This window comes from Xenopus laevis, chromosome 8L, assembly GCF_017654675.1.
Source record: "Xenopus laevis strain J_2021 chromosome 8L, Xenopus_laevis_v10.1, whole genome shotgun sequence".
NCBI classification, from domain to species: domain Eukaryota; kingdom Metazoa; phylum Chordata; class Amphibia; order Anura; family Pipidae; genus Xenopus; species Xenopus laevis.
The window spans coordinates 133405882-133429692 of record NC_054385.1 but is presented as its reverse complement, the minus strand read 5'-3'; the positions used below and the strand labels follow the sequence as shown (position 1 = coordinate 133429692).

Below are 23811 nucleotides of genomic sequence, written 5' to 3'. Positions count from 1 at the left end.
TATAAAACACAAATGTACAAATTCAATAATTTTCCCAAATTAAACATTCCTAACTTCTACTTTCTACTACCCAATAGCAGCTCTTATGGGATCTTGCAATTGAGATGTTCTGCCTCAGAAATGTGTAAATGGAAGTTGACCATAATGTTAATGGACTTATTTCTAAGGAACTGCGACATTTGTGAACACTTTCTTACACAATGGTGAACCTACAGATGTATGGAAATTTCTCCAAGCCCAGTCCTATCCCATGGTCTGCCCCATTTCCATTAAAGTTCACTTGGGCTGTACCAGGCAGATTTCCATGAATCATTATTATCAGACCCAGTAATTTCCAACAAAATTGCTGACTCCTTGGAAGACTTCTGTGTTGATAACCTTGATGAAGAACTTGCCATGGAGAACCTTTGGGCAGCCCACAAAGCCACAATGAGGGGTAGATTTAAAAGCCAAGCTACATTTAATAAGCTGACGACTTCTGTACAAAAAAAACCACTGAGATGGTCAAAACATAATTTTTTCTGTTTTAAGGATAAACCTGACTGCTTTTTAACTCAAAAACAGAAACAAGACAAGTTTTTTTACCCTATTCAATAAAAAAACCTGAAGAACAATTCTAGCCCAGGCCCAGATAGGGGGACTCCACAGGGATGCCCCTTATCCCCTTTGCTATTTCCTTAGCTGTAGAACCACTAGCTCATTAAATTCTTAATAATATTGATATTTCAAGCTATATGATCAAGAATGACCCCCATAATATTAACCTACACCATAACCAAACCCCCCGTCTTCCCCAATCCTTTCTCCTTACTTGGACCCATGAATTGTAATTTGACCTACTGATTTCTTTATTTTTTATTGCTTTTCTGTTACTAAAAAAATTTTCTTTTTTTTCTTCACTTCTCTCTGTTTTCTTAAACTTCGGGACCCCCCGTTGAACGTTTTTGACAAATTTATACAAAAAAGATCCGATAATATATATTTCGGATTCTTTATTACATTTAAATAAAGGATATTAAAAACATAACGTTTTTAGGTAAAAAGAAAAAGAAGTTCCTCCGTGAAATTTGTTCAAAGAATGCAAATAAGGTGACCCTGAGACTGAAAGGGTTAAGTCTGATCAATGTTTCTCTCCAGATCTGGGAGCTGTGCCATGGGAAATATTTTTGCTTCTGATCATCGTACGTTTTTCACACTGAGTTTTTATCTGATCTTCAGGCGAATCCTGTTATTATCTCCGAGGGGCTGCGAGGGAACAAACGGCTGTTTATTAATAGAAGGGACACAACGCCCTATGACAATTGTGAAAAAAAACAATCGCCCCCCTCCCCCACCGCGTCTCGCTTCGTTATGCCACCTTCATTAGCAATAATTGTAGCCAGACGTTTCCTGAAGTTAATGAGCACACGTGGCAATGACGGATTTTGAATCAATCTCCTGTGGCATTTCTGAGACAAACCAGAATTCATAGATTTTTTTTCAGAGAGTTTTCTGGGTCACAATTCAGCAAATTGTATCAGAACTAATGAAGCCCCAATGCTCTGCTTTCTATGAGGCTCCTGTTCTTCTGCTTAGGAATAAAATTAGAAACCTTTCTCACATCTTTCCTAAGCAGAAGAACATCAGCCTCTTTCTTTCTCCTGACAACTTCCTTGACTACTTGCTGGTCAGACTGGTGGGAAACTGACCAGCAGGTGGCGCTGTTGTAACAAAATTCATTCATATTAACAGCACATGTATCCCTTAATATCTTGGAATAAAAAATAAATAATGTAAATTACAAAAGTGCTTAGAATTGTCCCCTCATCCATTTTATATTCACTTATTTTAAAGGTTTACTTATCCTTTAAGAGAAGCGTAAAAGAGAAGGAAGAGGCGAGGGTGGTGGGGCTGGGATTGATGAGGAGATCTCACATAGATAGTTGGGTAGAGTTTTGTGAGTAGAAAGAGAGATATTAGTTATAACCATATCTTGTATCAGTCCTATTCTGCCACAAAGACCATCGTTCTAAAGTCCGTCTGTAGGAGAGGAGTCTTTGGCAAAGGTAGTTTTTATGGTTAGATATTGGAGGTTTCTCCTTGGATAAGGTTCTTCAATGGTAGAGTTGTTGATTCTCAGTTCTTGGCTCGCAGTGATCTGCTGATTATGGTGTGTCTTTGGATTTGGCTAGCACAGTTGGGAGTTGGCCCAGGAGTGCAAGCTCTGGTGTCAAGGTCAATTGTATTTCAAGTACTTGACTGATAAGTTACTTCTGTGATGGTCCAGAATTGTAGTGTCAGGGGTCATGTCCACCTTATTTGTAACAAGGTTCCTTGTTTTTCCTCCTGGAACAATCTGTAGAGTTGGGAAGGGATGAGTGGATCTTATCTGGAGTCCAGTACCAATATATTAAAGTTTAATTGCCAGTTCTCGGTGATTGAGGCAATTGAAATATTTTGAAAGAGTCGGTCAATTTTGAGTTGTCGGTCTATGAGTAGGTGGCCATAGACGTAGAGATTCGCTCCCTGATCTCTCCCTGATCTCTCCCTGATATGCCAACAATGAAGTGGGTGATATTGGGCTGATCTGATCCTGGGCCCAACGATTGGATCATAATGGATGTTATACGGGCGAGTGGATTACGGGACCTCATACACACATAGATGGGCCCGCGATCCAATGGGATTTTTTTAACCGGCCCGATCGAGGTCTGGACAACTTTCGGCCAGATATGGATCAGGGAAGCCCATCGGTTGGCCCCACACACAGGCCATTAAGCTGCTGACTTGGTCTGTCTCCAGGTTTTATTGGCCTGTGCATGGGGGGTCTTAACATGTTGTCCATGAGCCTCTGGTTGGGGATCAATAACCAATGAATTTGCTATAAAACTAGGATTGATTTGTACAATGTCAGTGTGGGTTTGAGTCCCATTGTGTAGCTAAGACTGGGGTCGTGTTTGTATGAACTCTCAGCTTTGGAGGATCATTCGTTTAATCTCTGCTTTTAATCTTGATATTACATGGGACAAACATAGAGATGGGTTGGTCTGGTGCTTTGGATAAGAGTATAAAGTTGTTCTTTAGTTTCACTATAGTTTATTCCTGACTTTCTTGGTCTTATGGGTTGTGTACTGATCAGGTGCATCATTTGTTTGGAAGAATTCAGTGAGATATTGAGTGTTGACATCTACTACTTGTTTGTCTGTGAGGAGGTGACACCATTTATATATATATATTATCAGCCATTTGTCTGACAGCTGTTGGGACATTGTATGTTCAATTGGGAATGTTCTATTAATGCAACACCCATCTTGTTGGTTGTGAGCAGTGGAGCTGACGCTCCGTGTACCTTCAGCCGTAGTCAGTGTAAGTGTAGAGAGATCCACAATGATTGTTTTCTTATAGGAGGTTATAACGTTGGCGTTTCCATAAGGAGCACTTATGTCTATCACTTATGTCAGTGGTCCCCAACCACCGGGCCACGGATATCCCTGAACTGGGCCACCGAGCCGAATTGGACGCAGATGCACTCAAATTTGATGCGGCACGCGCAGTTGATGCCCCCCCCCTGGTTCTTGAAATAAAATTGGGCTTTACACTAGTCCCTGGGGCAAAAAAAGGTTGGGGACCACTGCTTTATGTTGTAAAAAGGATTATCTGTGGGCGTCTCTGGCAAGACCTCTAAGGGCAGAAACACGCTGCTATATCGGGAGATCAGTCGCCCAGCAACAAATCGCCTCTTTTTCTGGCAACTAATTTTCCTGAACTGCCTTCCCGCCGGCTAGAATGTAAATCACTGGTGGGATGGCAGAACGATTTGTTTTCCGGAGTTGCCTCATGACGAAAATTCGGGAGACTTCAGAAAGCCGAAGCGATCATAGTGCCATCAAACTGCCGATTTACATTCTAGCCGGCGGGAAGGCAGTTCAGGAAAGTTAGTTGCCCGAAGAAGAGGCAATTTGTTGCCTGGCAACTAATCCCCCAAAATAGCAACGTGTGTCTCTGAGATTACAGACTCTGCTCAGGTCAAGATCTCCTCCGTATTTTCTTAAGAGGTTCCACCTAGAGTGGTCTTCTAAGTCACCTATTGTGTTCTGCTGGACTTGTATACGGCTATCCTGGCAAATTACACTTTCAGGCTTTGTTTTATGGACTTCTCCATTTTTTATGGATTTCTATCATTTTTCTTCTAAGCAGTCGGTCGGTTCCCCTAGAACTTGTAAGTCTGCTTTTAGCTCCTGCAATGAGTGTTTGTGCCATTGTCCTCTCCTAATTAACAATAATTGTTCTTTCAAGTTTTCTGCTGTCAGTGTAGGAGTCACATCTGTATCAGGATTGTTGTTTGAATCGTTGTGGTCTGGTAATGATGGGCTCGAGGAGGACTTTCTACCATCTTGGGACCGGAGCAGAGATTTCTTTCTGCCATTGGTAAGAACGAGTTGAGTTGCAGGGGCTGAAGCTTTACATTTTCATTTAGCCATGGTTCTGGGCTTGGACGATCAATCTCCTGGGGTGATGTATAGTGATGGGGGAATAAATTCGCCAGGCGCAAATTTACGCGTTTTGCGCATTTGGACCCACGTCGGAATAGTTGATTGCGTTAAAACTGTCACACGTCAACATTAGTCAAAATTGACGCGACCATCAATATTGCCACAAATTGATGCGGGCGTCAATATTCTTTGCGTTTCACAGGAAATTCGCCCATCACTGGTGTTGAACTGTGATACCCTCATGTTCTAGTCTGTTTGAGATGGAACCAGTCACATCTAATCACATCGAGGCATAAATTTTGCACTGAAATGTCTTGATTTTCACTCGCTGAAATGATTTCCAGGACAATGTCTATGCACTCGTTTCATTGGGGGATCTCTAAAAGCCATCAAATAAGAAAGTAATGAGCACGCACTCCTGGAGCCGCCCGATGAAGTTAAAACTTGAATTTATTCCATATCGCTAAAAATACACGGCTTAACGCGTTTCATATGTCCCGCCTATGATTACGTATTGGTAGATGCGAAACGCGTTAGGCCGTGTATTTTTAGCGATATGGAATAAATTCAAGTTTTAACTTCATCGGGCGGCTCCAGGAGTGCGTGCTCATTACTTTCTTATTTGGTTGTATCTTCCCCCCAAGCTACGGGTTCGGATTGATTTTACTTACACTGACCACGTTGTGTTGATTGTGCCCAAAAGTGACAGACTTGGGGTTTACACACCCAGATCAATTTCCCTATCGAGTGATCCACGGTTCAACTTACTCAGCTGCCCCAAATGTAATGCTCGGGGGTTTTACATTCCCGGGCTGAAAAATTTCACTTGGTCAGTTTTTACTTTTTTCGGGATAGAGACACTTTCATCTCTAAAAGCCAAACAGTCTGGAGATCTCATGCACAACGGCATCAAACTCTTTGCTGGACCCAGTCATATTGAGGAGGTTTTATCTTGGTACCAAATGCGTGGGACATAAGATTCTGGAAAGTGGAAGCTCTACAATGATTTTCATATATTTCCTTCAAAAACTTTCCAACTTGGAGTAGGAAAAACCTGGTTACCTATTTTAGATTGACACATTTTATTGTTATTTACCCCAAATAAAATCCAGTAAATGTGTTGACTTCTCTGCAGCTAAAATGACCGCCAAGGTCATCTGTTTGCATTTTATTTTAGGCTTTCTAAATGGCAGATACTAAATGGCAGATGCTTCAGGAATGGACATCAAACTGTCTGTTGGACCCCTGGCATTCATATCAAACGTTGAGGTTTGTAAGGGTTTTTTTTAGACCTCGAATGAACTCACAACTCAAATGTTTTCTAATTTATGAAAAAACTTGAATGTAAAGAAAATTGGATCAGTGTAATCAGGGCGAAAAACTTGAATACTCGAATTGATCAAGTTTTTGGTGAAAAAAAAAAAGTTTTTTAGCGAAACCCACCAAAAAAAAAAACCTCGAGCATCATGAAGGCTACAAACATCTTGAAATGCTTCAAGGGACCTTTGCTTTGACTCCTACATGATCTCAACAGGTTATGTAAAAAATATTTTTTATAACCTAAAAATTTGAGTGTTGACTAAAAATACTAAAATCAACTCGTTGTCACGACCGGCACCCGATACCAGAACAAATGCCAAGCACCCTGGTCTCGGCTCGGCTTCACCAGTAGTGTGACCACCGTTGGGCTTCGGGAGGAGCTCTCAGCTTACTTGGGTGCCACCTGGACTTAACGAGGGGTACAAGGCAAGATGTTCTGGCAGGCGAAGGGGCACGGCAGGTAGATAGTCTTTTGGGCCGAAGGTCACGGTACAAATGGAGCAGGCAAGAGAATCGTCAGACAAGCAGAGTCGAGGCAGGCGGATATCAGAATCGTCAGGCAGGCATGGGTCAAACCAGGTTGTCAATCAAGGGGTTAAGCAGGAAGAGTTGTCGTAGGCAGTTAAGGGTCAGGATACAGATTTCAGAATAGTCAGGATACAGGCTGGGTCAAACACAGATAATCAGACAGACGAGATTCAGATCAGATGCACAAGGCTCAGGAAACCACTAGAAACAAGTTCTATCACGGGCACTGGCTGGGAGTATGAATGGGCCTTAAATACTTTCAAATTTCACGCCAAAACGTGCGCCAATGCGCGCTGGCGTAATCACGCCAGCGCGCCTGTACCTTTAAGAGGCGCGCCCTAGGAAACCAAGATGGCGCCGGCGCTGGAGACAGGAGAAGGAGCGTGGCGGCCGTCCACGCTGCCGCACCACTAGACCACCAGGTAATTTTATTACACTCGTCCTTTGATTTTATGAAGATCAAAAGTTCAGAGGTAAATTTTCATACTTTTTATAAAAACCAGAAAAGCTTTGACGTTTGGTAATTACCATTAAAATACTTATTTACCCATTTTGGATTTGGCAGAATGTTTTCTTTCCAAAAAATATATGGTTTCCTTGGGGTAAATCAACTGGTACAAAATTTTTTGGTTTTGAAAAGTAAAATATGCAGATTTTTGCTGTGCCACGGGGCTTTCAAAATCATTTGGATTTTTGAGCATAAACTAAAATATTCATATGCAATATGCAAATTTAAATTTTTATTTTAGTTTTTCAAGATCTAACACTTGTTCTACAAATGGATATATATATATACACAAAAACTCCCACAGATTTAGAAAGCTCAGATTCTCCTAAAAAAACCAATGTCAGAGCCCAAAATGTTTAAAAAAAAAAAAATTCATGAAATTCTGCTGTCACTTCTGGGTTCAAAGCCAATAATCCAAATCAGAAGCCAGAGGAGCCACAAGATTTATTATCTGCCACAATGAGAAGTTTTTTCCTTTTTAACCAGATTGTAAATCATACGAATTACGGAAAAAAAAATCCTTCCCTAAAATTTGAATTTATTTTCTCTAAATTCATCGATGCAGTGTCTTATGAGTTATATCCATTAGGTGTTATCTTCCGTTAAAGGGGAAGTAAAGCCCCCATCTAAATTTTAGTTTAAACACCAGTGAACACAACCTCCATCCCCCCTTCGAAACCATTGAAATGACACTTAGGGGGTTATTTTCTAAACTCCAAATTTTTTTTTTTTATAAAATCAGACTTTGTACTATTGTTGAACTATTGTACTTGGGGGTTCACTTGAAGAACTAAATCAAGTATCTCCTGGTACCTTGGTTGGCCAGTCCAACCCTACATGAGCCGAATGTTGGTGAAGTTTGATGAAGTTTCCTGAAGTGGCTTTTTTCCACCGGGTAACCTGTGGGCGCCCATTCTCGTAGTTGTTTTGCCTGAGGGCCGAACGTTCTGATTAATCCGATATCGCCCTGCCGTGGGTGGGCATATTGGGAAAAGATAGGCTCGTTTGGCAAGGTCGCCAAACAAACAGATCATATTGTGTAAAACTCAATAAAATTGAGAGAAAAGCAAATTCCCAAAATTTTTCAGACTTTTCACCCCTATTTTGTTAAATTGTTTTTAGCAAGGTCACCAAACGAGTGGATCTTATCATGTAAAACTCAATAAAATTGAGAAAAAACTCAAATCCCACAATTTTTCAGACTAATCGCCCCATTTAATTAAAAAATTTTTTGGCAAGGTCGCCAAACGAGCGGATCTTATTGTGTGAAACTCAATAAAATTGAAAAAAACCTCAATCCCACAATTTTCCAGACTTTTAGCCGCATTTCGTTATATATTTTTTTTGGCAAGGTCGCCAAATGAATAGATCTTATTGTGTAAAACTCAATAAAATTGAGAGAAATCTCAAATCCAACAATTTTTCAGACTTTTCACCCCTATTTCATAAAAAAATTTTGGGCAAGGTCACCAAATGAATAGATCTTATCATGTAAAACTCAATAAAATTGAGAGAAAACTCAAATCCCACAATTTTTCAGACTTTTCGCCCCCATTTCGTTAATTGTTTGGGTTTTTTTTGCCCAAAAAAAGTTATTGGGCTAAAACCAGCACAAACCACAATATCTTCAAGTTGGGACATCTCCCATTGATACAAGACGTCAACAGGTCTGAGATGGTGGATTTTTTTTTGCAGCATCGGGGTGTAATAAATCTTGAAAAAATGTAAGGTTTTTTTCAATAAAAAGTTTGAGTTTTTGTCCCAAAATCCAGAATAGAAAAATTTCTAACCTGCTTAGAGTAACAGAGGCACATCTCAACAGCCAAGTGGGCTCATAATAATGTAGAATTATGTAGAAGAACTTGAATTTGGGGTGGGAAACGGAATTCCCTGCCATGAAGCTCAACGGGACTTTCTTGGGGTTCTGATAACTTCTCTTGGGGTAGGAAGGTGGGCGCTGCCTACATGTGGCCCAAATAAAAGACTCAGAAGCAAAGGAATTTCCACTGATTTATTACATCTAAGAAAAAGTATCAAAATAGAAACTGTCCATAAAAGATTTATATGAAAAGGAAACCGAAATCTATTATTATAAAAATATAAAACCCTGTATTTCACGGACGGACCTTCAGAACCACCTGTGAAGGAGCTCTTATTGGCTCATTCATCACTTTGAGGCAGGTTTGCGACAAAAACACAATTTGTATCACATGACTCAGCTATTGTACAACCCTCTGCTACTGTGAGTGACATCAGTTCATTCTCCTCCCCACAAACAACGAACACAGTTCAGCAGATTTTCTTCCAGTTATTTCCCTAGGGCCAAGGTTGTCCAACTAGAGACCTGATGGATGGACATGGCCTCCAAGACATTTTCATGGTCCCCTGACTGTTTGGGGGGTCCATTCCTCCATTGACCTCTTTTGATGACATCATCATTTTATTTGTTGATCTGTCCCCCCATAGCATAATGAATATGACATCAGGAGGCAACTCTAGGTAAGGTCCATGGAGGGATGAAACTCACAAATAGTAGTTGGGCTCATTCCTGTCCCTTCTAAGTCTACTTTAGGCACGAGAAGAACCAGATATTTGGGTCTGGAATATTCCTGGAATGTATCATATCCCAAAATATCATAATTATAGGGACAGTTTAGCGGCTTAGCCCGTGACCCCGCCCCCAAGGAACCAGAACTATACTCGTCCAATTTACTTCAGTTAATTTGTGTAAAACATCTAATGCAGATTCTACTCTGGTCCATTCCACCCAGAAAGTCCAGAGGGCTCCAAAGGAACAGTAGGTTCCCGGCACCGCTGCCCCTCTGGATTTGTGAGTTGTTTGGGCAGAAGCCTCGGCAGAGGTCTCACAGTCTGAACTGGGAGGAGATAATTTGGGAATAGAGGTCTTGGGAAAGCGGCAGGTAGGAGCGAGAGGTCTCATCCAGGACATACAGAGGGTCGGCAATCAGTGAGGGGGAGAAGCCTTCTTGCACAAGTTTTGTTTTCTGCTGCTTAAACGTCCCTGTGGCCTCCATTGAATCCTACAGGAGTCAGAGAATAGAGAGTCAGCCTAATTGCCCAGCATGGGGTACAAATCAGGAGAACATCTAGCCTTGTAATCTGTAATGAAGGGATTTCTACAGTAACATCCCTGATCATCAACCCATGTAAATACCTGCCTTGCCGTGAGCTCTGCGTTCCTGCCCCCTAGTGGCAAATCAAAACATGACACTTGTGATTGTGCCCCCTAGTGGGAAATGACAGTAGGGCACAAGTCCATCTAAAGTGACAGTATGAGACAGTTGCACCCTGACAGCAGTGACGTCCCCTAGTGGGAACCCCAGCATTAAACAACAGGACAGTTACTGACAGTTTTATAATGACACCCTGACAGTAGGGAGTTCAGCTGACCTGCCCCCTAGTGGTGGGACAGAGACTCACCATGATCCGCAGGAAGCGAGGCCGGGCATACGAGGGCAGGAACTCCATTATGTATTTATATATTCTGCCCAGATCCAGGTCAGTGCCGGGACGCAGGGTTACAGCAGCCATTCCTGCCCGACCCTCGTGCCCTACAGAGACAAAACATTTAATAACAGCAGAGACACCTGTGTATAATAAAGGGGAGATACACCTGCATATGATATGAGCAGAGAAACCTGTGTATAATAAAGGGGAGATACACCTGCATATGATATGAGCAGAGACACCTGTGTATAATAAAGGGGAGATACACCTGCATATGATAAGAGCAGAGACACCTGTGTAGAATAAAGGGGAGATACACCTGCATATGATATGAGCAGAGTCACCTGTGAGTGAGTGACATTATCAGGATATTAGGACATTACCTGGGATTGTCACACCGTACACATTTACTTCTTGGAAGAAGTCCAGGCCAGTCAGGATCTCAGACACCTCTGTGGTTGCCACGTTCTCCCCCTTCCACCTGGAGACAAATGATAAGTGAGTGACAGGGAGATGATGGCAATAAGGTGGGCATGTGATGGGCAGGTGCCATGAATGTACAAGAGCTGTGCATGTTGGGGGGCTGTGCATGTTGGGGGGCAGTGCTGCCTCATGTGAGAGGGGGTGGTACTGATACTGGGGGTACCTGGCGGTCACTGGAAGTTGAGTCAAGAGGGGAAGGTGGGCTGGGAGTTACATCTGTTTTTATGTTGGTGGAGAATGTGGGAAAGTGGATGTTGACAGGTAAATGCAGGTAAGTGTTGCACAGGTAAATGCAGGTAAGTGTTGCACAGGTAAATGCAGGTAAGTGTTGCACAGGTAAATGCAGGTAAGTGTTGCACAGGTAAATGCAGGTAAGTGTTGCACAGGTAAATGCAGGTAAGTGTTGCACAGGTAAATGCAGGTAAGTGTTGCACAGGTAAATGCAGGTAAGTGTTGCACAGGTAAATGCAGGTAAGTATCTGGTGATTTACCTGAAAGTGTCTCCTGTTCTGTCACGGAAATAGACACATTGCAGACTGTCCTGAACCATCAGGTCCCCAGTGTTAAAGTAACAGTCCCCAGGTTTCAAGACGTCTCTCAGAAGCTTCTTCTCTGACAACTCCCGGCTACCCACGTACCCCAGAAAGGGAGAGGTTGGTGTGATGGGAGAGATGAGGAGTCCGGGTTCTCCTGCAGAGACAGATATCACCATGTTCAGGGCATACGGCCCTCCAACTCCCAACCCCCCACCCCCATTTCAAAATAAAAGACCCCTGACCTGTGGCCACTCGCAGGCCCCTCCCAGTAGCGTCTCGCACGGCCTCATTCTTGTCTGTATCAAATCGGATCAACTCAAAGGGGCAAAAACACTGCAGAGAAGGGGCGGAGTTAGAGGGATGTGGGGCTAAACGTACAAAATGTACCTGTGGCAATGCATTGTGGGTGAGTGGTTCCCAGGCTAGCAGTGCATTGTGGGATATTGTCTCACCTTGTATAGGAAGGAGCCCCGTCCCACTGCCCCCGGGGTGCCCGTGTAGTTGAAGAAGCTGATGCTGAACTCCGTCATCCCGTAAGTCTCGAAGATTCGGATGTTCCCAAAGCGGCGGCTGAAATCTCGCCAAACATCCGGACGCAGCCCACTCCCTGCAGCCAAGTGTACCCGGTGCCCAGTCTCATTGTCCGACTGCCGGGGGCACAAGGAATGAAAGAGTCAGAGATGGGGCATTAGGGCAACAGGAGGACACGACACGGGTGTAGGGGGCAATTTGTATTGATTTGTGTATCAGTGTGAGTATTGCCCTGTGATTGGATGAGGTGCTCATTGCCCTGTGATTGGGTGAGGTGCTCATTGCCCTGTGATTGGGTGAGGTGCCCATTGCCCTGTGATTGGGTGAGGTGCTCATTGCCCTGTGATTGGGTGAGGGGCCCATGTGGTGCCAGTAGAATATTGGGCACAGGAGAGAGACATACCGGGGGCAGGTTGGTGAGGTAGCGGCACAGTTCGCCGATGTATTGGAAGATGGTGACGTTGTGTTTGTGGCAGTCGCTCCAGAACTGACTGGCAGAGAATTTCTCCTTTAAGACCAGCGAAGCTCCTGACATGGAAAGGGCAGACAGTGGGTAAGTGGCACAACATACAGGGGCCGACCCCTCACACGGGCACCACATTTACTCACCTACACCAATGCAGCCCCCAATGCCCAGCAGGGCCCCCGACATGTGGTAGAGGGGGAGGGACATGTAGATGATGTCATCAGCCCCCGCCCCACACAAGTGGTAGAAGTTGCAGCACATGAGGGTCTTCAGGTTACTGATCCGAGCGGCTTTGGGCAACCCTGGGAGGTGGGCGACATTTCATCATCATCATCATCATCAATTGACACAGGACGAGGGGGAGGGGTTAGACTTAGAGACGGGGAGGTGGAACAAGGAACGGGGGTGAATGTTGGGTTAGAGAAGACGGGGCTATTTATGCAGAGATGTTGGGAGTTGTTTAGAGAGATCCTGGGAGTTGTAGAGATCACAGGGAGATCAGGAGGGGCTGGATGAAGAAATTCATTAGATTTAGGGGTTACACTGGATGGAGGAGTTTGGGGGACAACACGAGAGAGGAGAATAAGGGGAGGAGTTTGATGAGTAAGGAAGAAGATGGGGAGGGGTTGGGGAGAGAAGAGATCGGGGGGGATCAGGGGTGAGGGGCTGGATAGATCAGGAATGGGAATCCATAGGGAACAAACATCATGGTGATTTGGGAAAGAAGAAGAGAAATTTGGAGGTGGAGGAACTGGAATGTTTTGGAAGAAGCTGGAGATGAATTGGTGGAAGAGATTATGGAGATCAGGGAAGGGGAGGAGAGTTTAGGAAGAACAAGATGGGGGTTAGACTGAGGGAAAGGGGGAGAAAAGGGAACACAAAGGGGGGAAACTGGGAAAGAAAATGGAGCAAAATGAAGAGACGTCCCAAGGAAGAAGCACCATGAATGATCATGTGACATGGGACAACAGCAGAACCTCAGTAGCAGCCGGTGTGATGTCATACATTGTGATGTCATACATTGAGAAGGTCTCACCTGTGGTCCCAGAAGTGAAGATATAGATGGCCGTGTCCATTGGTCTGATGGGGGCCTGGGGTGGGAGGTCCCCGGTGGTCTCATCCATGAGCTGCTGCAGGTTAATGATGTCATCAGGGAAGTCTCCGCCCCCCATCACCCAAACCTTCACCCCCATCTCCCTCAGCTCCGGCAGGATCTCCTGGACGGCCTCAAATAGTTCTGCAACATCAGAGAGAGAGACACTTACCCTTCTTCTCTCCCCAAGGAAAACTGACAACTGACTGACTGACTGATTAAATGTGACGGTCGGAGCTGAACTTTCCCTTTAACCCAATCACAGGCTTTTTGAATGTGAGGGTTAATCCAGCAGCCCCTTTAGCCCCAGGGAGAGATGGGAGATGGGGTTGAGCATGTGACCTGTGTTATTTCAGACTCTGAGCTCTAATCCCAGTCGCTCTCTCCGGCCCCTCATTTGACCCCCCTTGCCCTCGGAACTGCCCCTGGTATAGTAACAAGACCCTAGCAACCATACAGCCGTTCCAATAGCAGCCTGAACAGCAGCAGAAATAGAAATAAATGAACAAAAGTCCAACTGTATTCACTGAAGGATCAATTGCAGCTGCCAATAGGATTCATTGGTTCCTATGCGCCAGGCTACACTGCTCAGTTTGACTTCTCCCATAGGAAACAATGAGTTCTATTTCTAACCAGTCACAAGTAGCAGCTACAGAATCTCCCTTGTGCATACATATGGACAGGCTGGGGGGGGGGGGGGAAACTGTTTAGCGCTGCACCCTCACTTCCTGTTGTGCCCCGGCCGGGGACTATCTGTCTGCTGTACAGGAAGTGGGAGACACAAAGGGAATTGGTTCCCTCGTCTATTTACAAAGCCAGAGCCTGAGTGACACAAAGGAGCGAAGTCCCGGCTGAGGTTACAATGGGCCCTTTCAGGCACGGGGGGAGGGGGAGTCAGAGGGGCCCCTTGCGTGGGATCTATTGAAAGGAGCTTAAAGGATAAATATTACAGTATTGGGTATATTATGCATTAAACCTACACATGGAAGGAGCCATTGTATGACTACAGCTCCCAGAATCCCCTACGAGCCAGTGATACAAATCTACAGAGAATAACACAGCAGGCTTCTTTAAAGGGAAAGTTTGCAATAACATGTAGAACATGCAGTAAACGCCCAGATCATTCCCAGTTGACCTTTATTTTTTTTTACTTTTTGGGTTTGGAGTTTATTTAAAGGGGCATTACACTGAAAATGGTGATACTTTGGTGTAGTTCCCCTTGAATTGTCTGCACCAGGCAGGACGGAGCGAGGAGCTACGTGTGCAAGTGAAATCCCTTCCCCAGACTTGAGCGCAGGACGTGTCACATCACGTTGGGTCCGACCCCCCCCCCAGGTCAGGTGACTGTTGCCAGAAGAAACTGCACACGCTCAGACCTGCAGCTTTAATTACAGGCACCTCGGGTTCTGCCACCTGAATCCTTAGAAAGGAGAGGGAACCAGTAAGTCTGACCTTTTGTAGCAGAAAGTGGTGAGTGGGTGACAATTGCAGCCAATCTCCTGCCTGGGACTTTCATGTTTGAGATTTCGGGGAGGAGACAGGAGATGGTATTAAAGGTGCAAGTGCCCCCCCCAGGCCGTTTGAGGTCACAATTGCCCCAATAAACAGTGACAAAAACCCAGAGAGAAACAACGACACTGATTTCTTCTGTCCCAAATGTCTCAGATATACAGTAAGACTTTTACTGCTTGCATGTTGCTAGGGACAGAGACCCCGGCAACCCAAAACAGAAATCAATGGATATTGGGAAGTTGCCTGGAATGAGCCAACAATCCTATACCTTTACCCCAATACCCCAACCCCTAACATAACACCCTCATACCCAAACCCCAATACTCTACCATAACCCCCAACCCTATTATACTAACCCCAACATCTTAACCCTGATACTCTAACCCTAACACCCCAACCCTAATACTCTGACCCTAGCAACAACCTAACCCTAATACTCTGACCCTAACAACAACCTAACCCTAATACCCTAACCATAACACCTTAACCCTAGCCCTAATATCCTACCCCTTAAACCCTAATACTCAAACCTCAACCCATTAACCCTAATCCCCAAAACCCAACCCATTAACCCTAATACTCAAACCCCAACTCTAATACTCAAACCCCAACCCTAACCCATTAACCCTAATGCCCAGACCAAACCCTAATACTTTAAACTTGAACCCTAATACCCAAGCCCCAACCCATTAACCCTAATACTTAATCCGCAACCCTAATACCCAGACCTCAACCCTAACTCATTAACCCTAATAGCTAAACCAAACATTAACCCTAATACTGAAACTTCAACCCTCCGTAACCTCTGAACCCCCAGCCCCAGCAGTAACACCCTAATACTAAAGTCCCAACCCTAAAACCACAACCCCCTGACACACAAACTTATATCCAAGTGAAACCCTTACTCGCCTGTGATTGGCCAGGACGTCTGGATCCCACATAAAGGGGAAGTGTCCCTCAGTATTGTGACTTTCTGGGGCAGTTTAGGTTTATATTGAGAGTCTGTGATTGGAATTATTTCTCTTGTTGTTCCTGGGCTGTAGTTGGACATTGGTTACTAGAGACACTGACCTTAGCAACCGGCCCCTTGTATCAGTGTAAAGTTCTGCTGCTGCCCCTGTGTTTATCCAGTGTAGAACATATAGGGGGGCCCTGTGGCCCCAGGAATAAGCCAAAGGCATCTGAGCCCTTACCTGGACTAGTGATGAGTCCGCGGGACCCGCTGGCCCCCAGGCAGTGCATTAGGGCCCCTTTCCGCACGTTGGTGTTGAGGAAGGCGGACACCACCCCCAGTTGGGCCAATCCGAACCAGGCGGCCAGAAATCGGGGCTCATTGCCGAGCAGAAGGGCCACAGTGTCCCCAGGGGCCAATCCCAGTGGAGCCCGGGCCAGTCTCTGGCTCTGATCCCACACGTTCCTGTAAGTGACGTTCTGCTCCCGGTACCGCAGGAAAATCTGATCCGGGCGCCTCCGAACCCGCTGGAGGAAAAGCTGAGGGAGAGACACGGCCCCGCGCCCCATCCAGCTCCGCACCCTGCGCTTCAACTGCGCCGCCCGGAACCAGAAGCGCAAATCTTCCGCCTGGAACCTCAGCCACTGCCAGCGGGGCCCCAGGAGCAGCACCAGCGCCGCCCCCAGCAACAGGCTCAGGGGCCACAGCCACATCACTAGTCCCGGGATCAGGAGGAACCGGAGGAGCGGAACCACACGAAGAATCTCCGGGAAGAGTCGGAGCGAGTGGAGCCGAGAGACTGGGGCTGAGCTGGAACTGGAGGGGGCGGGGGAGGGGCTTGTCTGAGTCTGGGCGGGGGGGGCTCCCCGCAATTTGTCTGCAAGTCAAGTAGGTGAGAGGTCGGACACTGCCTGGGACTCCCCCTCCCCCATCTCAACCCCCCCACTGTGCCCTAAATATACTCCCCCCCCACAAACTGGAACTAAGGCCCAATGTCCTGCAGGATAATGGGGGGGGGGTGAGCTCAGCCCCCACACTGGGCTTTGTAGGGGCCCCTGAGGGCCAAACACTTAATACAGGAGCCCAGACGGGGCGCACTTCTGTCTATATTGTACCCCCCCCCTCAGTGCCAAGTACAAGTGGGAGGAATAGGGGGGGCTGGACTAATAAAACATCCTGAAGGTCCCAACTTGTTCAGTTTAACCCAAAACTCCCCCAAATCCTCCCCCAGAGGCACCTTGGGAAATCAGTTTAACCCCTGCCTGACTGATGGGACTGAATCCCTGCTGGAGGGGGGGGGTCCCTAAAACCAGCCCAGTGTCTGTTGGGAGATGAGGGGGGTGAGAGCTCGGCCTATTTATTCCCTCTATTTCTCTGTTATACGGGGGCTACACCTTTAACTTAAAGGGATACTGGCATGGGAAAACATGTTTTTTCCAAAACACATCAGTTAATAGTGCTGCTCCAGCAGAATTCTGCACTGAAATCCATTTCTCAAAAGAGCAAACAGATTTTTTTATATTCAATTTTGAAATCTGACATGGGGCTAGACATATTGTCAATTTCCCAGCTGCCCCCAGTCGTGTGACTTGTGCTCTGATACACTTCAATCACTCTTTACTGCTGTACTGCAAGTTGGAGTGATATCACCCCCTCCCTTTCCCCCCCCCCAGCAGCCAAACAAAAGAACAATGGGAAGGTATATCCAGTACAGGTAAATCTAAAAACAACTGGACTTGCTGGGTAATCAATGAAGACGTTTCACTACTCATCCGAGCAGCTTCTTCAGTACAACTGACTGGTGTGGGAAGTTCTCGGCATAACGTTCTCGGAAACGTCTTCATTGATTACTCAGCAGTTGTTTTTAGATTTACCTATACTAGATATACCATGACCTGGATGAATGAAAATCTTCATAGTCAATGGGAAGGTAACCAGATAGCAGCTCCCTAACACAAGATAACAGCTGCCTGGTAGATCTAAGAACAACACTCAATAGTAAAATCCAGGTCCCACTGAGACACATTCAGTTACATTGAGTAGGAGAAACAACAGCCTGCCAGAAAGCAGTTCCTCTGCTGTTCCAAGCAGGCACAAGTCACATGACTGGGGGCAGCTGGGAAACTGACAATATGTCTAGCCTCATGTCAGATTTCAAAATTGAATATAAACAAATCTGTTTGTTCTTTTGAGAAATGGATTTCAGTGCAGAATTCTGCTGGAGCAGCACTATTAACTGATGTGTTTTTTTTTCGAAAAACATGTTTTCCTATGACAGGATCCCTTTAAGAATGACTATATATAATATATAAAATATAAAGTAGAAATAGGAGAAAAATAACTGACCCATTAACTTGTACCTTCCCATCCACCATTGTTTACAAGTCAGTTGTATATAAATACACAAATGTTTTAAAACAGAACTTTTAATCAACCAAATATTACAATTAGTGAGAGTTGATTAAATTGTGGTTAAGAACAAGGAAGCGGATTAAGAGGCAGTTGGTGAAGTGAATAGACATCAGTGAGTAGAACTGACAGTTGCTGTGAATTATGGGACTTATAATGTAGTTACTAGTGATGTGCAGTCCGTCAGGAGACCCGCAGGTTCAGGCCGACCCCTGGATAAAACACGCGGGTCGTGGGCGGGTCGAGCTCTTCTCCTGCTCTCCCTGCCCGCGACCAAGTACTGCCGGCTTCCCACGCCGGAATTTATAGGCTTCCGCCTGCCCCGCCCCTTTTGTGACATCACTGCAGGGCGGGCGCGGGTCTATAAATAAAGGGGAGCAGTGGGCCCGAATCAGATGCAGGTAGGGAGTGGGCGGGTTAGGGTTGAGAAATTCTTTTTAGTCTTTTATTTGACGCGCGTCTTTTTTTTTGACGCACACCACCATACAAGTCTATGGGCGTCATTTTTTCGGTGAAACGAGGGGACGTCTGATCATACGTTGATTTGTACAATCGGATCTTTACGTCTGTGACCAGTTTAGAGGGGTGATGGGACAGTGGTGTTTGGATTAGCGCTTCTTGAACTTTACGTTATTTCCATTAGTTTCTCCGCATCCCACAATGTCGCACGTAGTAGATCTCCACGACCCGGGAGGGTTATAGACTGCGGGTGAAGGGGTCGGTCAGGAAAGGGCTGGTGTAACGGAGCCCGGTGACCCTGTTTATTACTGGCCGAGCTCTATAATGTCTCCGTATTAGACACACGGCGGTTTTGCCACAGTTTATAGTCACCAGCCGCTGTTATCAGCCCAGGGACAGACACTTCCAATTTTACCCAAATTAATTTCGGGAACCCTCTCTACTGGGGGGATCAGTGTGGGTGAATGGGGGGAACGTCACTGGGTCTATTTATTGCTCTTTCCCTACATGTGACATGTGTAGTAGGGATGGGCGAATTTGACCCGTTTCGCCAAAAATTTGCCCCCGGCACATGATGCTGACGCCCATTTAAGTCTATGGGCGTCAAAAAAAAGTTTGACGCGCGACAAAATTAAATTGTTTTGACGTGCCTTTTTTTTTTTTTTTTGCCGCACGACGCCATACAAGTCTATGGGTGTCATTTCTGCGCTGAAACAAGGCGATTTCCTCCAATCCCTGATCTGTAACTACATTATCAGTCCCATAATTACACAGCAACTGCCAGTTCTACTCACTGATGTCTATTCACTTCACCAACTGCCTCTTAATCCGCCTCCTTGTTCTTAACCACAATTTAATCAACTCTCACTAATTGTAATATTTGGCTGATTAAAAGTTCTGTTGTGTATTTATAACTCCGCTCCTGGACTGGATGGGAAGGTGCATCTAATAAAGTGTCAGTTCTTTATCTCCTCTCTCTATTATTCACTTCAATACTTCACCCTGCCTCCATCCACTGTTCTTCACTTCATGGTAGGTGCTCCCCAAACACTTGTATATGAATGACAAGATACAACGGCTAATTATGAGCATCTTTTAAATTGGTCTCCATTATTTATTTATTTTTCACTGACCCCATCTAAAAACAAATGCTCTGTAAGGTTACAAATGTATTGTTATTGTTACTATTTATTCCTCATCTTTCTATTCAGGCCTCTCCTATTCATATTCCAGTCTCTTATTCACATCAGTGCATGGTTGCTAGGGGAAATTGGACCTTAGCAACAAGATTGCCAAATAGTAAATGTACTGAGGCAGCTAGAATTGTCGTGTCATACACTGTTACTATTCAATTTAAAGATTTCCTTAACTTCTTCTCTTTCTCTCTTATACTTTCTGTTTCCAATTTACTTTTATTTTTACTTGTTTCACTGTAACGACTGACTGAGAATTCTGCTCACACAGCTCATTCCTCATCTTACTGATTGTCTTGCCTTTGCTTCTCTATCTGAAATGTAATGAAACAGTTAAACAAAAAAGAATAAGAAACCGCTCTCACCCCATTCTCTACTAACACAGAGCTCTCACCCCCATTATTAGCTCATATCTCTCCCCCCCAATCCCTATCAGCACAGAGTTTAACCCCCGATCCTTATCAGCACAGAGTTTAACCCCCGATCCTTATCAGCACAGAGTTTAACCCCCGATCCTTATCAGCACAGAGCTCTCACTCTGAATCCTCTTCAGCACAAATCTCTCATCCTCTATCAGCACAGAGCTCTCACCCCCATTTATCAGCAAATACCTCTCCGCATCATTTCCTATAGACACTGAGGTCTCACCCCAATTCCGGATCAGCACAGAGTTCTTGCTCCATTTCCCTCAGTGCAAATCCCTCACCCCCAAAACACAGACAGAGCTTTGGGGCCGGTACAGAGTTCTCAGCACAGAACAATCATTTATCATTAATCACACACAGGAGACTCGGCTTTCCAAGCTCATTGTTCAAGCAAAACCCAATTCAACTTCAGCAGCAAAACCTTTGAGTTGTGACACCCGGGAACATGTCTGGGGCGAGTTCTCTTGTGTATAACGATCCAACTGGAGCTCTGAGAAATCCAGTCATTAGCCAGTCATTGGCCAGTCATTAACCAGTCATTGGCCAGTCATTAACCAGTCATTAGTGTAGCCCACCAGGGAAAAGAGCCAAGTCAGCACCAGCGAAAAACACAATGAAACTCATTAGGCTCCAATTCAACATGGGGCGACCCAGTCCGACTGAATTCCAACCTTTTCATCATTATACACAGAACTGAACCAGCTCAGTCCCACCCACGTCACTATATATACCTCACTATATATACGTCACTATATATATATATATACATACATGTCACTATCTATGTCTCTATATATGTCACTATAGATACTTCACTCTATATATATATATATATATATATATATACACACGTCACAATCTATACGTCACTATATACCTCACTACACACGTCACTATATACTTCACTATATATAAGTCACTATATATATATATATATATATATACACACACACACACATCATGGCCTTGTAATGGATGTGCAGGGGTTAAATGACATAAACTGTCAGCTATTAAGGGGCCCCATTGCTATAGAGCTGAACTGAGAGACTAATGGGGAGGGTGAGGGGCAGCTGATATATCAGTTAATGACTTATACTATTAATTGTTCATTAACCCCCCCTTCTCATTAATGACCCCAGGTGTTTTTTTTTAACCTGAATGTCCCCCTAACGCCGTCACCTGGATGTGCCACATAACAAAGCAGCGGATTAATGAGCGAATAGGAATGTAAACGAGTGGGAGTCATTAGCATCGGCAGCTTCCCCGCCCCTCGCTCATTAACATAATCATGTCATTAGTATTAATGAGCTTCCTGGGAAGCATAAAAGCCTTAAAGAGACACTCACAGCTAATCAGTCACAACAAACCATCAGTCGGCCATTACTGGAGACCCGGGGGGGGCATAAGAGCCTCCAGCAGAATCGACACGACACCCCCGTAACCCCTCGTTACAATGAACATGTTAATCATCAGGGAAACATTAATCCAAGTGACTTTTCCTAAAAGGGTCACACACAAGACATCGCCCCAGAAATCAGGAGGGGGGTGCGGCTCAGAACAGCGAACAGTCAGACAAACGTTTTATTGAGTTTTAAAATATTTTTTTCTTTAAAAAAAACAACATTCTAGAAATAGATGCGTCCGGCCCCGCCCACGAGGAACTTATTTACAATTGTGTATGAAAATAGGCTCTTGTCCCCGCCCCCTCGTGCTTAGCAGGGAAGGAGGGGAGTCTGTGTCCCTGGCTGGTTGGTACCCCAAATAGAGAGGGGCCCCCAGGCCAGCCAATAGCAATCAATCCCTAAATGTGGCAAGTTCACCCCCAGGAGAAGGACCAACTAATTCCTCCAGGTTAATGGCACGAGAGAGAATTGATTGAGGCTCAGTCTTACACTGCAGTACATTGCTGCAACAATCCTTGCAATTGGTCAGTCGCTGTCTGATCCCACAGCACACGATCCTTTGCGCTTCCTCTTACTCGCTTTTGGCTTTGTGTCCTCCTCGTCCTGGGGGAGAGACATGGGGGGATGAGTAAGGGGGTCTATAAACACTGAGTAAAGCTCCAACTGTCACATTCTACTGCCCTGCTGCACAATCACTTACCGACGCGCTACTAGATGCAGACTCCTCCTCTGTGTTAGTGGGCTGGGCCGTATTCTTCCTGCTGCGGGGGCTTGTCATTGGGCCTTTCCGCCGGCTCTTTGGGGGCTTTGTAGAGTCTTCATAGTCTTCTGCCAGGGCAAATAAGTCACTGAACCTGAGAGATACAGAGGAATCAATACAGAGGCATCATCAGCATAGGAAGGGGTTCTTTACTGTAAGGGCAGTCAGGTTATGGGATTCCCTACCAAGAGAGGGGGAATGAGTGATTCATTGGTGGGGAGGAAAGGAGATCTCACCATCAGCATAGGAAGGGGTTCTTTACTGTAAGGACAGTCAGGTTATGGGATTCCCTACCAAGAGAGGGGAATGAGTGATTCATTGGTGGTGAGGAAAGGAGATCTCACCATCAGCATAGGAAGGGGTTCTTTACTGTAAGGACAGTCAGGTTATGGGATTCCCTACCAAGAGAGGGGGAATGAGTGATTCATTGGTGGGGAGGAAAGGAGATCTCACCATCAGTGTAGGAAGGGGTTCTTTACTGTAAGGACAGTCAGGTTATGGGATTCCCTACCAAGAGAGGGGGAATGAGTGATTCATTGGTTGGGGAGGAAAGGAGATCTCACCATCAGCATAGGAAGGGGTTCTTTACTGTAAGGGCAGTCAGGTTATGGGATTCCCTACCAAGAGAGGGGGAATGAGTGATTCATTGGTGGGGAGGAAAGGAGATCTCACCATCAGCATAGGAAGGGGTTCTTTACTGTAAGGGCAGTCAGGTTATGGGATTCCCTACCAAGAGAGGGGGAATGAGTGATTCATTGGTGGGGAGGAAAGGAGATCTCACCATCAGCATAGGAAGGGGTTCTTTACTGTAAGGACAGTCAGGTTATGGGATTCCCTACCAAGAGAGGGGAATGAGGGATTCATTGGTGGGGAGGAAAGGAGATCTCACCATCAGCATACGAAGGGGTTCTTTACTGTAAGGACAGTCAGGTTATGGGATTCCCTACCAAGAGAGGGGAATGAGTGATCCATTGGTGGGGAGGAAAGGAGATCTCACCATCAGCATAGGAAGGGGTTCTTTACTGTAAGGACAGTCAGGTTATGGGATTCCCTACCAACAGAGGGGGAATGAGTGATTCATTGGTGGGGAGGAAAGGAGATCTCACCATCAGCATAGGAAGGGGTTCTTTACTGTAAGGACAGTCAGGTTATGGGATTCCCTACCAAGAGAGGGGAATGAGTGATTCATTGGTGGGGAGGAAAGGAGATCTCACCATCAGCATAGGAAGGGGTTCTTTACTGTAAGGACAGTCAGGTTATGGGATTCCCTACCAAGAGAGGGGGAATGAGTGA

At 45.3% G+C, this 23811-nt stretch overlaps 2 protein-coding genes across 3 annotated transcripts in view; both read right to left on the bottom strand.

Moving 5' to 3' along the window:
• Positions 1 to 8825: 8825 nt before the first annotated feature.
• Positions 8826 to 16664, bottom strand: slc27a3.L (solute carrier family 27 member 3 L homeolog). Of its 2 annotated transcripts, none has more exons than XM_018231722.2 (10): positions 16111 to 16664; positions 13349 to 13549; positions 12456 to 12614; positions 12250 to 12374; positions 11768 to 11962; positions 11558 to 11648; positions 11271 to 11469; positions 10680 to 10777; positions 10270 to 10400; positions 8826 to 9869 (listed from the first exon to the last, which is right to left on the bottom strand). In XM_018231722.2, exons 1-10 carry the CDS (start codon positions 16580 to 16582, stop codon positions 9693 to 9695), a joined length of 1848 nt encoding a protein of 615 aa, XP_018087211.1. In that variant the 5' UTR covers positions 16583 to 16664; the 3' UTR covers positions 8826 to 9692. The 2 variants fall into 2 exon arrangements, with proteins under 2 accessions (XP_018087211.1, XP_041429750.1); XM_041573816.1 differs by lacking the exon at positions 16111 to 16664 and adding an exon at positions 15827 to 16070.
• Positions 16665 to 21918: 5254 nt separating this feature from the next.
• The window catches only part of ints3.L (integrator complex subunit 3 L homeolog), a 36088-nt gene continuing 34195 nt past the window's right edge, over positions 21919 to 23811 (bottom strand). Inside the window, exons 29-30 of the mRNA XM_018231715.1 lie at positions 22459 to 22612; positions 21919 to 22361 (exon numbers count right to left, since the gene is read on the bottom strand). Coding sequence (XP_018087204.1) covers positions 22284 to 22361; positions 22459 to 22612 — 232 coding nt within the window. The 3' untranslated portion in view covers positions 21919 to 22283. The remainder of the gene's footprint in view (positions 22362 to 22458; positions 22613 to 23811) is intronic.

Excerpts from the sequence above, each read along its gene's own strand:
- slc27a3.L (XM_018231722.2), bottom strand. The coding sequence starts at position 16,582 with ATGTGGCTGTGGCCCCTGAGCCTGTTGCTGGGGGCGGCGCTGGTGCTG. Across the intron at positions 12,615-13,348 it reads CTTCACTTCTGGGACCACAG|GGTTGCCCAAAGCCGCTCGG; the intron begins GTGAGACCTTCT and ends CCCACCTCCCAG. Across the intron at positions 11,470-11,557 it reads GGGCCTGCGAGTGGCCACAG|GAGAACCCGGACTCCTCATC; the intron begins GTCAGGGGTCTT and ends CTGTCTCTGCAG.